Source organism: Vicia villosa, linkage group LG5 (assembly GCF_029867415.1).
Source record: "Vicia villosa cultivar HV-30 ecotype Madison, WI linkage group LG5, Vvil1.0, whole genome shotgun sequence".
NCBI lineage: Eukaryota > Viridiplantae > Streptophyta > Magnoliopsida > Fabales > Fabaceae > Vicia > Vicia villosa.
The window spans coordinates 123,933,192-123,946,124 of NC_081184.1; the positions used below are offsets into that span (position 1 = coordinate 123,933,192).

Sequence of the window (12,933 nt, forward strand, 5' to 3'; positions counted from 1 at the left end):
GCAAACAATGTTTGATCGAATGTCAGGACATCATATATGACATGTTTCCATTGTGAACAGCAAGAGAATATTGTGGACGACGTATACAAGAACACATTAGAAGGAGGCATATAACATGTTTTGCATACACATTCGTTGGAACTTGCATTCAAGGGAGTGAGTCAAATATCATTCAAGATGTTGAAAACCAGACTTGGACGGTACTTCTTGATTTATGTGGTTATCTTCTTTAAAGAATGGTCTCGTTGACCAAAACTGTTATTCCCCAAGAGAACTACTGGGCTATTTAAAGAAGTCGTTACCTTCATTCTCTCATCTCGCTTTGAGAAACGTATGTATGGCGTTTGTTCAGGTATGGGTGAGTATAGTCTGGGTTTGGGGGTGTGATGAGTACCTTTGTCAATTTTGGCTTCAAAGGGGGAGAATGAATTGATAAAGTTGATCCTGTTTAGATCTGTTTGGGATGGGGGTTATTCCTTGTTCTATCTTTTTCTAGGTTCATAAAGATGTCGGATCGAATGTTTGATCCTCTTTCTTCTTGTGTCTTGTGATCTGAGTTATGGACATAATTGTGTCTTGTGTTCCGAGTTACCCGGAATTGGGGTTTGCTTCCTGCGAGGAAGGTTTCTGAATTAAGGGGGAGCTACTTCAGCCGGTGAGGTATGTTTCTGGGAATGAGAACCAACAATCATCCTAAAGTAAAAAGGATGCTTCGCCGTAACGGATTGGTTTGGCTGAAGATAAAAGAGGAGTTGTTGTATAAAGATGAAGGGTTTGGATCTCTGGGTATTCTCCTCATGTGCACCAAATGCTTGAATTTATATATTACTCCCTCATTTTAAAATAATTGTCACATTTACTAAAAAAAATTGTTCGAAAATACTTGTCACTTTAGATTACCAAAGCAATTTTATATTTAATCTTTCAATTGTACCCTCTAATAAATACTCTTAATTATTTGTTTTCTCACTTAACATTGATGCTAATTTGAATAAATCAATAGTTAATCAGGATAATTTGGTAAAATCGCTATTTTCTCTCTTTCATTTATTAATGTTTCTTAATTTTTATGAAATGACCAAATGTGATAAATAATATAGAACAGAGGGAAGAAGTACTTGTTATGATTTTATTTTACAATAATTATCATCTTCATCAAAATTATAGTAATTATTTATTTTTAATTTCAACCACATCTAAAAATAACTAAACATCTATACACAAAAAAAAAAACTAACACACAAGAATAAAATAAAGAGAATTTCTCAACCAATCTCATACCCTTCTTACGCATCACCGAATTGATCATTTTGCCCTCGTGCTTCTATAGATGCATCTCCGGAAGCACATTTTTTTGTTTAACGTTGTTCTGTTCCGTAGATACACCAACGGAAGTCTTCCGTATGTGCATCTACGGAGGAATCAACCCACACACACAAAACCAGAGCAGAACCATTTTTAACCGTAAAAGACATTGCATTGATTCATTGATTAATCGGCATTATAGAGAAAATTAAGTAAACTAAGAGATCTAAGAAATTATATCGGTTAAGACAATGTCATCTGTTACACACATCATTTGAATGGAATCAATTTCGTATTTCACTTCATCTCACCAACGTTCTGTTTTTCTGGTTTCAAGCGAGGTCCTTGTTCTAAGTCTCTCGATCCTTTTGATTTCTTCTCCGGGTTTGTACCCCCCCTCTAAAAAAGACATGATAGTCCTATTGAGTTGGTCGAAGGAATGGATATTTCAAAACTTCACCGGCACGAGGGGTTTGGCGGGAGAGAAAATGACATGTCATTCCCTTATGCGGTATTCCGATTCAGGATCAGGATGTTTCATTGATGTTCGGTGACATCCATTTGGCCTAATGCGAGACATTTTTGTGTTTGTGTTTAGGGTTTGTGCTTGTGTGTAATGCAAACCTAGAAACCCCAAATTTATAGAAGCCTTTGGAGACTAGGGACCACATAATGTCTGTCACAGAATGTTCCGTAGATATATCCACGAAAAGGGCATAGATTTCTCCTTTCCGTAGATGCATCTACGGTAAAGACCCTTAATTTTCAATGTAACGCCCTTCCGTAGATGCATCTACGGTTAACACCTATAATTTTCAATGTAACACCCTTCTGTAGATGCATCTACGGAAGTTTCTCTGCTCTTTTTTAGCAGAACAGAAAATAGTAAGCAGCAGTTTTGGTAAGAAATTTAGGAAACACAAAACGTAAACAATTTGAAACACATAGACACAAACACAAAAAAAGGATTATATTGTAATGTTATAGAGTGCATATATTACACTTTGAAACTAGATAAATACATGAAAAGAATTGTCGTTGGCTACCACATTTGCGACTACCCCATCGATACTTGTACAAACATCGACTAAAGTAGCTAATTCTCTTGAAATATTATCGGGGTGCACCATACCTATTTTGTCAAAATCACACAGAATTACAAAATGCTGGAAAAAAACTGCAGGGACTATTCGGTAGATGCATCTACGGAAGTGTTCATCTTCAACACCTTCCGTGGATGGATCTACGGAAGCTACGTAACTTTTTTGCAGAAAAAATCGTTGACAATGTGAACAATGTAGTGGTTGAAAGTGATTATTTACCTGAAATTCAGACTCTTCTCGCTCCCTTTGATTTGTTGCACCAAAAAATTTGAGTGTTGGAGTGAAATAGGGTATTGATGATGTAGGTTTTTAGGGTGTGGAGTATGAAAAGTTTGAAGAAATGAAACAATGGGGGAAGTGATCATTCTGATTCAAACTATATCAGACACTTCCGTAGATGCATCTACGGAGACTTCCCTTAACTGATTTTTATGTGTATTCTTTCCCTATATACACTAATTTATTACGCTTCCGTAGATGCATTTACAGAATGAATCAAATTTTTTCAAAATATAAGGTGCTTCCGAATGTGCATCTATAAAAACTGGGGGCAAAATTGGAATTTTGTGTGGTGTATAAAATAACAATGGGTGAAATGAGAAATAGTCAAAATAAAAATAATTAAATAGAATTACAAACTCTTTTTAGTTGATTAATAATTTTAGTACCTCAATTTTTTATAATTCAAAATTGTTATACCTATTTAATATAATATTTATTTAACAATTAAGTGAAGCCGATAGATTCAAAATCGTGTACCGCGCGTTTGCTTCATCACTCACTCACACATACAATACTCATTTTCCAACTCAACTCAATGGCCACTCTCTGGAACACCACCGCCTTCAGAACCGCCGTTAACGATCCCATCTTGCCCTTTCTCCGGTCACACTCTTCTCTATCTCTATTTCACCCACACACACGCACAAACTTTCACAGTCTTACGAATTTTCTGCATTTTTTGAATTCAGGTCAATCAAAATAGCCCTAGAAGATTCCAAATGTTCCACTCAGAATCTCTGCAAGTTACTCAAAGATTGCATTGATAAATTCAAGGACAATCACCGCTACCAAAACGATTCCAGATTTCTCAAAATCTGGTTTCTATATGTAACTACCTCAACCCTAACTCTTTTAATTTGTGTTCAATTGACACATATATAGAAGAGTAACAACGAACTAGCTATTGAATTTAAACAGCAAACTGATTATACTGTTTGATCGGTTAGCCACCTTGGATGTGATGATGATTGATGAGGACATGATGCTTTGAGGCACCTTGATATTGAAAGGCTCTTAATTTGGGTTTATTGGTTTCTTTTATGCAGATGGATGCTAGTGCTGATTTTGATAGTGTTTTCAAAGGAATGCTCAACAGTAATATATGTGCCAATGATGCTTCACTTTATGTGTATTCTGCATGTTTTTTTGAAGCAAAGGGTAGATTGTGCGATGCCGAAACAATCTATAAGCTCGGGATTTCCAAGTCAGTAATTTGGATTGGATTTTATAACCTGTTTTTTTTATGTTTTGTTGGGAAAAGGACTTAAAGTTTCCGAAAGTAGTGGTTTTAGTTTTAGAATTCATTCTTGACTCTTGGCACATCTGATTGAGGGTTTGGTATAATATATGCAACTTACACACTTATTTTGAACCAATTTACAGTGGGTTAATCAAATTTAAATAGGCCAAGATTAAAATTTTCCCAAATACATCTACATCATTACAACCTCTATGATACAAATGGCTCAATATCCTTAAGCAATTTATGAAGCTAGATGAACTGATCATCCGCCAATCTTAATTCTTTGAAAATAAAAACAGTCCCCCACTTTTAGAAACAAAGCTTCATGTCAAGATAGAGCGAACTTGATAAATTACAGGATTGGAGAGCAATAAACTTATATTACAAATATACTTCATTTAGGCACCAATTTAAAAATTACAAATATACTTATATTGAGATGGTAAATATATTTGACAGAGGGTTTATGTAGACGTGGCCTGAAGATGTCAAAATATATTTTATGTTCCATTTTTGGATGTTGTGTTTCATGTATGTTTTATTCTGGTTTGTTGGTGTGAGATTTTTCTGAGTAGGATTGTAATTATGTTTGACAGAAATGCAGAGCCAATTAAGTGGTTGGAGAAGGCACATACCTTATTTCTCAGTAGAATTTCTGAAATATGTAATGCTGCTTCAAGCCAGAAGGTACGAAATCATCTTGGAAAAGTGAACAATCTCATACAATTGAAAATTGAGCCAAATTTTATACTCAGCTATTTTCCCCGATCTCTGCCACTTGTTTCCTCAACATTATCTTGGTTCATTTTTAAATATCAATATAAGAATTCTTATGTAACTTCTAATTTCAGGTTGATTGTATAGAATCTACTACGTTGGAAAACATTGGTATTAATCCATGGGAAACCTCTACTATGAATGACCTTTTGAAGAAGATAAATCCTTTAATGAAGAAATTTGATGTAAGACATTTTGATCCTCTGTTATCTACATGCTTAATTTTAATACATTTGACAAAAAATCATGTTCCCTTACACGTCTTTAAATACAATTCAGGGGTACCGATCGAGCACTAAATCTTATACAGGAAAAGTGATCTTATCCACTTTGAAGAATGCATCGAGGAATAAAGTTATAGAGCTAGGTAGTTGTCCGAACATAATCTCAAGTATTGATCATATTTCTCTTTTAAGTGTAATATGCTCTCTGTATACATATGTTCAACTCTCCAAGAGTTAATTTTATATGAATTTGCTTGTTTATATTTTTTGCATTATAACATTTTGATATAAGATCGGGTGCTTCTTCCTAACAAAATGAAAAAAAATTTATGAAGTGGAACGGTTGTCCATAGTCATTTGTTTTGCATGTCTAGTTCATATCTAGATGCCAAAATGTACTAGTATGTATTAACTCTTCTCACGGCACTCAAAAAACTTTAACTTGTAATGGTGTGAATTTAGATCATCAATTTTGAGTACTACTTCATGAGTATGTAGCTTTATTGATTGCAAATGGCAGAAGGCAAAAAGTCTTCCATTTTAAGCCACCATTTCGGCCATGGGGTCGCCATTCTTTACAAATATGCCAAAGCGGTTGGCGAAAAACCCGTGAATGCATTCTACCATGGCTTCTATTTGACAACACAGTGGGTTTAATTGAGTTTGTACTTTGCAAAATTTTATGGGTAGAAGAATAACTTGTTTCTTAATGTCTCATAATCCAAGTTACAATTCCATAGTTGTCTTATCAGCCCATGTAACTGTAAGCTCTTGTTATCTTGATTGTGAAATGCTAAAAAAATTATCCTACTATGAAATGGGCAATCCTTGTTGAATTTGAATTAATTACACCCAAGGGTATTTTAGTCCGTCTTCTAATGTTAATCATGTTTCAGAACAGTTTCTAGAAGAGTAAGGTTTATTGTTTATTTCCTTAAGCTGTTTCGTAAACTTTCAGTTTATTTTACCAACAACTGTTCATGTTTGTCCTTGTCATGATATCCAAAGGTGGAATGAAGTACCACATCAAGGGCTGTGCCGGACAGGGTGGTTTTGCTCAAGTATACAAGGCAAATGTCAACAACGATTCTGATGATGTGGTGGCACTAAAGGTGATGATGGTCTTGCAAATCATTTCCCCCCTATAACATATTCTCTCATCAGATTGTATTTTTAAACTTGACAGGTACAAAAGCCAGCTTTCGCTTGGGAATTTTACATGTACCGTCAGCTAGATCAGCGTATCTCTGGCAGAGAAGTATGCCAATATCGATTTTACCATCAACCTGCTTTTTCTATGAACATCTACTTATTCTGAGTTCTCTGACATCTTACTATATCAGAGGTCAAGCTATGGTTTTGCTCATAGAGTTCATCTTTTCTCTGACTATAGCATACTCGTCTGTAATTATTTAGCTCACGGGACCCTACAGGTCAGTAATTTCCTTTGATTTCCCCCATTGTCTTATTCAACATCCCGTGTTGCTGAAATTCAACTGAAAATTCTATGCAGGACGTGATCAACTCATATGTGGTAGTAGGAAAATCCATGGAAGAAGTATTGTGCATTTATTACACAACAGAAATGTTGCACATGATTGAAAATTTACATGATGTTGGCTTGATTCATGGTGATTTCAAGCCTGATAATCTGCTCGTTCGCTATGCTAGGTAAATTTCAGCTTCTGTTATAGTTCATGCTTGTGTCTCTTACTTTTACAACACTCATTTTTGTACAATCACAATTCTACTAACACTTAACTTTCCCCTATATTTTACATCAATAATTTGTATTTCACATTGTTTGTATCTTTGTAAAACTGCAATTATTGAAATATTTCCCATTTTAATTTATGAGGTATGACTTCTATATTAAGAAGTAATAATGTTTTCAACCCATTATTTTGTTGTTATTATTACTTTCTTTTGTTTTTGTTTAAGGATGTGGGGTTTATTAACATCCTCTATATCTTATAAAGTTATTGGAAACAATAGCTGGTATAAATAGGGAGATTACAACATAATATAGAAAAGGAGTTTTCTAGGAGAATGTTCTAGGAAAATATTAGTATAATAAAAATAGACTAAATGTAGTTTATCATTTTGGATAAAGACTATTTTAAATAAAATAAACTTTGGTGAAAGTTTGTCAATAGTTACTTTTAAATCAAAACTGTTGATCTTTTACTCTAATGAAATTTAAAGTATAGTAGATATAGGCAGACAAGCATTTGAATGATATAATTGATATCCAATGCAAGTTCTAATAAAGAAGCACTGCATCAAGAAGCTTAGATGATTGTCGTCTGTGGATGATACTCATTTTTTTCATATTCTTTTGCAGTGGTAACCTCACAGAAGATGGGTTCTTAGACCGAACCGGTTCTTGGCAAGACCAGGTCAGTTTTTCTCCTGAAGATACAATCAAATATTTATGTTTTTTTTATTACTATGATGTATACTCTGTTTCTTATCTTGCAGGGTCTTTGCCTTGTTGACTGGGGAAGAGGGATTGATCTTCGTCTCTTTCCAGATCACACAATATTTAAGGCAGATTGTAGAACTTCTGGTTTTCGATGCATTGAGATGCAGGAGAATAAGCCATGGAAATTTCAGGTGAGTCTACTTAAATTACACTACGAATGCAATGCCGTGATCGACTGTTTTTAAATTTGCTCTTCTGTATCACATGCCAACAGGTAGATGCCTATGGCCTTTGTGGTGTTGTCCATGTGATGCTGCATAATTCCTATATGCAAATTGTTAAAAAAGAATCATCTGATGGGGGCTCTGCGTATCATCCCAGACTACCCTTTAAACGGTATATTTCTCATTTTATAGTTACATGTACCATACCCTTCTTTTTGTATCAACTTCAATTTTTATTCTGATATTTCGGCCCGTTGAATCAAACAGTTACTGGAACGTCGAGCTCTGGAAGAATTTCTTCTCGAAGATGCTAAATAACTACCCCTGCCATGATGATAAGAGGTTGCTACAGGAACTGAAGAAGTCCTTCGAGGACTATATGAAGTCGGATCCTCAACGTATAAGGAAACTCAAGGAGTTACTAGCGAAGCAAAGGGTTTCTCTATGTTCTGCTTAGTGTTTTAAGATCATTATTCATCCACTTCTGCTTTAACCGTCTTTGCGGCTGCTGAGTGCATAACATAATTTTTTTACATTCAATTGCCCTGCATTAGCCTCTATAGATGCTGATTTTGAGTCTCTTGTATTCTGTAGTTTGTGTAACATCACTTTTTCTGTGATGTAAATTTGTAAATGCAATGAGTTATAATTTGTAAGCATAGTATGACTCTGTAAATGTCATTATTTATGTAGTGAAAATTATCTTTAGTTCTGAATTCTTCTATGTTGTGTAAATAATCTATATATAGTTCTGAATTTTTATATGTATAAATATTTTAATAAGTTAATCAATAACTACTTATTCTGTGTTTTTTTATTATTTAATTGAGTAAAAAAATGTTTACACTACATATATTATCGCAGAACACTAGGAATTTTTGTATAAGTTAGGTGATATGCCTACGAATTCCTATGATGCCAATTAAAATCGTACATTATTAAAATTGGAAGGAAAAAAAACGGTGTTCAAATTTCAAAATTGGAAAGAAAAGATAGTAAATCCAAAGGGTTAAAATTGCTTTAAAAAATAGAAGGACAAAAAATGTTCAATTGTGAAATTAAGGGAGTTAAAAATACAATTATGTCTGCTTTATTTATTAAAAAAAAATTGAAAATCTTCTATTCCTATCTTTCTTTTTGTCCTGCGCAGACACCCCTCACTCACTTATTCAACTGAAAAAATGAAAAATGTAGTAAAAGACAAGAATAACAAGAGGGCAAATACGTCATTAGAATAAAACCCTAGTCTCTTCATTTCGGTGCTCTCATTTATATTCAATTTCAGTCTCCTTCTTTTCTCCATAGCTCGCGATCTGAACCAAGCTCTCTCTTTTGGTATCACCATTCTCCACTCATCACTCTTCTCTGTCTTTTCTTATTCATGCTCATTCTTTATGGGTGTTTAGTTTCAATTTTTTAGTTGTATATGATTTTTCTCCACGATCATGTTATTTATGTGCTATTTACTTGATTTTGTAGCTGTGGTTAAACTTAGTATTAAGTGCTAAATTAGAAACTAATCTGGATTATACTGTATTGAACTAGTAGTAGTTGATTCATGCTTAGTTAGATACTTGAATTTTGCTATGATTGAACTTAGGGTTTTTGTTAACTACCTTTGTTAAGCAGTGATGTGTGATTTATGCATGTTTTGATCATGTTTTGTTCATGTGTATTTCAAATTGGGACAAATTGCAAGGATTTTATTAATGCATTTGCAAGGATGTTATGGTTTGATTTTGATTTTTGAAGGTCATCTTCAAGGCTGCAATCATGGCGGATGGACCGCAATATCCATCAGTTGCTCAGAAGTTAGGTGGACATTCTTATTTGGTGTCCAGGCTAAGCTCCAACTCTGGTTACAGGAATTACTCTACATCTGGTGCTTTTACTGATGGAGGAGTGCATGCTTCTGGTTTGGCGATTGCGTCACCTCTATCTTCGTTTACTGTGCCTTCTCCAGCGGAGAAAGGGCCGTCTGCGTTTTTGGTTGATTTTCTGATGGGAGGAGTGTCTGCTGCTGTGTCAAAGACAGCTGCTGCTCCTATTGAACGTGTTAAATTGCTCATCCAAAATCAGGATGAAATGCTCAAGAGTGGCAGGTTGTCTGAGCCATATAAGGGAATTGGTGATTGTTTTGCTCGAACCATGAAGGATGAGGGTGTGATTGCTCTGTGGAGAGGAAATACTGCTAATGTCATCAGATACTTCCCTACTCAGGTGACATATGACTGCCTTCATTATCTTTTGCCTCTATTATAATAAATTTCTTATATTATATTGTAACACATTCTAACAACCTGTATAAGTTATGAGGGTTGCTACAATGACACTCAAATTGACACCCTAATCTTACACCGTATTCTATTTTGTGAGTGTGATTTTCAAATCTTGTATAAGCACATATTTCAACATGAAATAAAATATTAAAAAATTGTGAAACAAGGCACTTTATACGGTGTAGTGTAAAATTTTGTGTAAGCTTAGCATTTCACATAAGTTATATATGTATGGTATGGTTGTTCCTCTAGGTGTAGACATTGTTAAAACCTAACAAATATGTGGTCATGTAACAGCTGATTTTATTGTTTAACCGTCAGTTTTTTTTACCATGGTTGAGTATTCCTTTGATTTCCATTATTTCTATGAACACTAAACGTAAACTCAGTATAACTTCTATTCCAGTGTCATGAGATTTTCGTCTTGATCTTCAGAAAGTGTCCAAACTTTCTTACAGCAATGTACATGAATTATAATGCCTCTTTCCATTTGATGTCTTATTCTATTTTCAGATTAGCTTCTATTTTAGAGGGCTAAAAGATTTTATTTCATAGCTTTCTTGCTTTTTAGATGTACATCCCCATAGTTTCTATTTGCTGTTTCTTTCATTTTTAATTTCCTCCTTTTCCTTTTAGGCTCTGAACTTTGCTTTTAAGGATTACTTCAAGAGGCTTTTCAATTTTAAAAAAGACAGAGATGGCTACTGGAAGTGGTTTGCTGGGAATTTAGCATCTGGTGGGGCTGCTGGGGCTTCCTCACTCTTATTTGTGTATTCTTTGGATTATGCCCGTACTCGTTTGGCAAATGACGCTAAGGCTGCTAAGAAGGGTGGTGAGAGGCAATTCAATGGAATGGTTGATGTTTACAGGAAAACTCTAAAGTCTGATGGCATTGCCGGCCTTTATCGTGGATTCAACATCTCGTGTGTTGGAATTATTGTGTATCGTGGTCTTTACTTTGGAATGTACGATTCTCTGAAACCAGTTGTTTTGGTTGGTGATATGCAGGTATGCAGAAAATCTGAATGTGAAATTTGTTCTTAATTTGTGTTGTGTTAAAGTAACACTACTCCTCTCAGCAGGTTTTACTTTGAATTTATGGTTACAGCCATTATTTTTTTGAATCTAAATAATTTGTTATGTGATTTTGTATGACAATAATATAGTTTGAAAAAGATGCTCTTAGAATGCATGTTTATTGTGATTCATGTTTATAATTTCTTACCCATGGTACTCATCTTGTTAACAGGATAGTTTCTTTGCTAGTTTCCTTTTGGGATGGGCCATCACAATTGGTGCTGGTCTGGCTTCGTATCCCATTGACACCGTGCGTAGAAGGATGATGATGACCTCTGGAGAAGCTGTGAAGTATAGGAGCTCTTTGCATGCATTCCAAACCATTGTTGCAAAAGAGGGTACTAAATCTCTTTTCAAAGGTGCTGGTGCAAACATATTACGTGCTGTTGCAGGTGCTGGTGTGCTTGCTGGTTATGACAAGCTGCAGCTGGTTTTGTTTGGAAAGAAATATGGTTCTGGCGGCGGCTAAGCGATGACGATAACAACTATCCGGAGTATATGGTTCTGTTGGTGGGTAAATGATGACGATAACTTTCTGGAGTCCTTTGTTTGTTTTCTTGTGATTTGGATAATTTTTAATCAAAAGTGACAATTATGTTTTCAGAATTTAGAGCTTGTCTATTTTGTGATTATAGTTATCCGAACTTTAATTTCCTTTGGTTGTTACACATCATGAGTTTATTATTATAGTGCAAGTTGCAGTTTGAGACCACCTTTTGGTTCAATACACTTAATATTCGATTTTATTGCTAATATTTTTTGGAAATGCCTTCTCGTTCAAAAGTTTCATTAAAATTTTGATTATATGTCGGGCGGTTTACATTTAAATATTGTTTAACTTCCTAGAATTCTTCGTTAAAATTCAATGTATTTATTGTAACAGAATTATAATTCAATGTTAAAATGTGATTTGAGTATGGGCACATATAATTTATAGAATTTCCATATGGTGTTAGTAATGGTTCACTTATCCTAGGGCTGCAATGCATTTTTTTTTCTTGAATGTATAATTTGTCTATCCATTACTTTATACACTTTTTAGTTAGGGAATATTTCAATGCATCCATATTGATGAGTAAGGATTCACTCCATTTCTTTTTTATTATTATAATTTTTTTATATATTACACGTATTTCTAAGACATGTGACATATATTTATTATTTATTTAACTTTATGCACAAAAAACTATAGTAATGGAAAAGAAATGGAGTGTAAGAAATGGAGTGAACCCTTACTTATTGATACAAGTGAAAAACATTCCTAAGAACTTCAAAATGTCATATTCAAATGTAATTTTTCACATTTTTAAGATGTTTCGGATATGCATATTCAAATTTTTTTTTTTAAGTTTTATAATTTAAACGTTAGAATGGAAATCTCAGAGGTTTTTTCGCATATGTATATTCGAAAATTTCTTAAACCAGTTTTGGATATGTACATTTGAAATGTGCTATGAGTCTGAAAAAAATACATATATAGATTGTTAAAATCGGATCAACGTCCTAATAAAATTTAATTAATTTTTTTCAATAAAATGATTAGTAAATAAAAAATACGTAAACTAAAATAAAATATTAAAATATATTAATCAAAAGTTGTTTTGAAAGTGAAAAATATACGGTTATTACAACACTAACAAAAAGTCATAAAACATAGGCTATTGCTATTAGTGAGTATGTCTAATCCTAACCCTTTGCGACCTCCTCTGTCTCCTATAGCCTACTGCACTAGACGCCTCACTAACAGTCCTCTTCATGATGACAACCGCTTCTGCACCGCCCTCCTGAATGATCCCCCTGTCCAACGACTCCTGCCCAATCAACTGTATCCGCTAACATATCGGCAGGAGATCAATGGCATGGTCATCTGCGGTCTGTTGATTCTCCAACAGCTCCTCATGCGCTGGCCTAGGTGGACGCCCAGGAGCATCGAGTGTCATGATCGGATGTGACACTTGAAAAAACCATGTTATTACAACACTAACAAAAAGTCA

General features: G+C 34.4%; 2 protein-coding genes across 2 annotated transcripts; both read left to right on the plus strand.

Annotated features, from left to right (window-relative positions):
- The first annotated feature begins 3,162 nt into the window (after nt 1-3,162).
- LOC131607214 (mitotic checkpoint serine/threonine-protein kinase BUB1-like) lies at nt 3,163-8,272 on the plus strand. Its single transcript, XM_058879235.1, has 14 exons — nt 3,163-3,293; nt 3,380-3,518; nt 3,737-3,894; nt 4,530-4,620; nt 4,785-4,895; nt 4,990-5,077; nt 5,943-6,046; nt 6,121-6,192; nt 6,278-6,367; nt 6,448-6,605; nt 7,279-7,333; nt 7,416-7,550; nt 7,634-7,755; nt 7,851-8,272. Exons 1-14 carry the CDS (start codon nt 3,226-3,228, stop codon nt 8,038-8,040), a joined length of 1,581 nt encoding a protein of 526 aa, XP_058735218.1. The 5' UTR covers nt 3,163-3,225; the 3' UTR covers nt 8,041-8,272.
- Nucleotides 8,273-8,765: 493 nt separating this feature from the next.
- On the plus strand, nt 8,766-11,651 carry LOC131602331 (ADP,ATP carrier protein 1, mitochondrial-like). The gene is made up of 4 exons (XM_058874415.1): nt 8,766-8,918; nt 9,336-9,803; nt 10,499-10,870; nt 11,112-11,651. The coding sequence occupies exons 2-4, from the start codon at nt 9,357-9,359 to the stop codon at nt 11,406-11,408; spliced, it is 1,116 nt and encodes a 371-aa protein (XP_058730398.1). The 5' UTR covers nt 8,766-8,918; nt 9,336-9,356; the 3' UTR covers nt 11,409-11,651.
- The last annotated feature ends 1,282 nt before the right edge of the window (nt 11,652-12,933 follow it).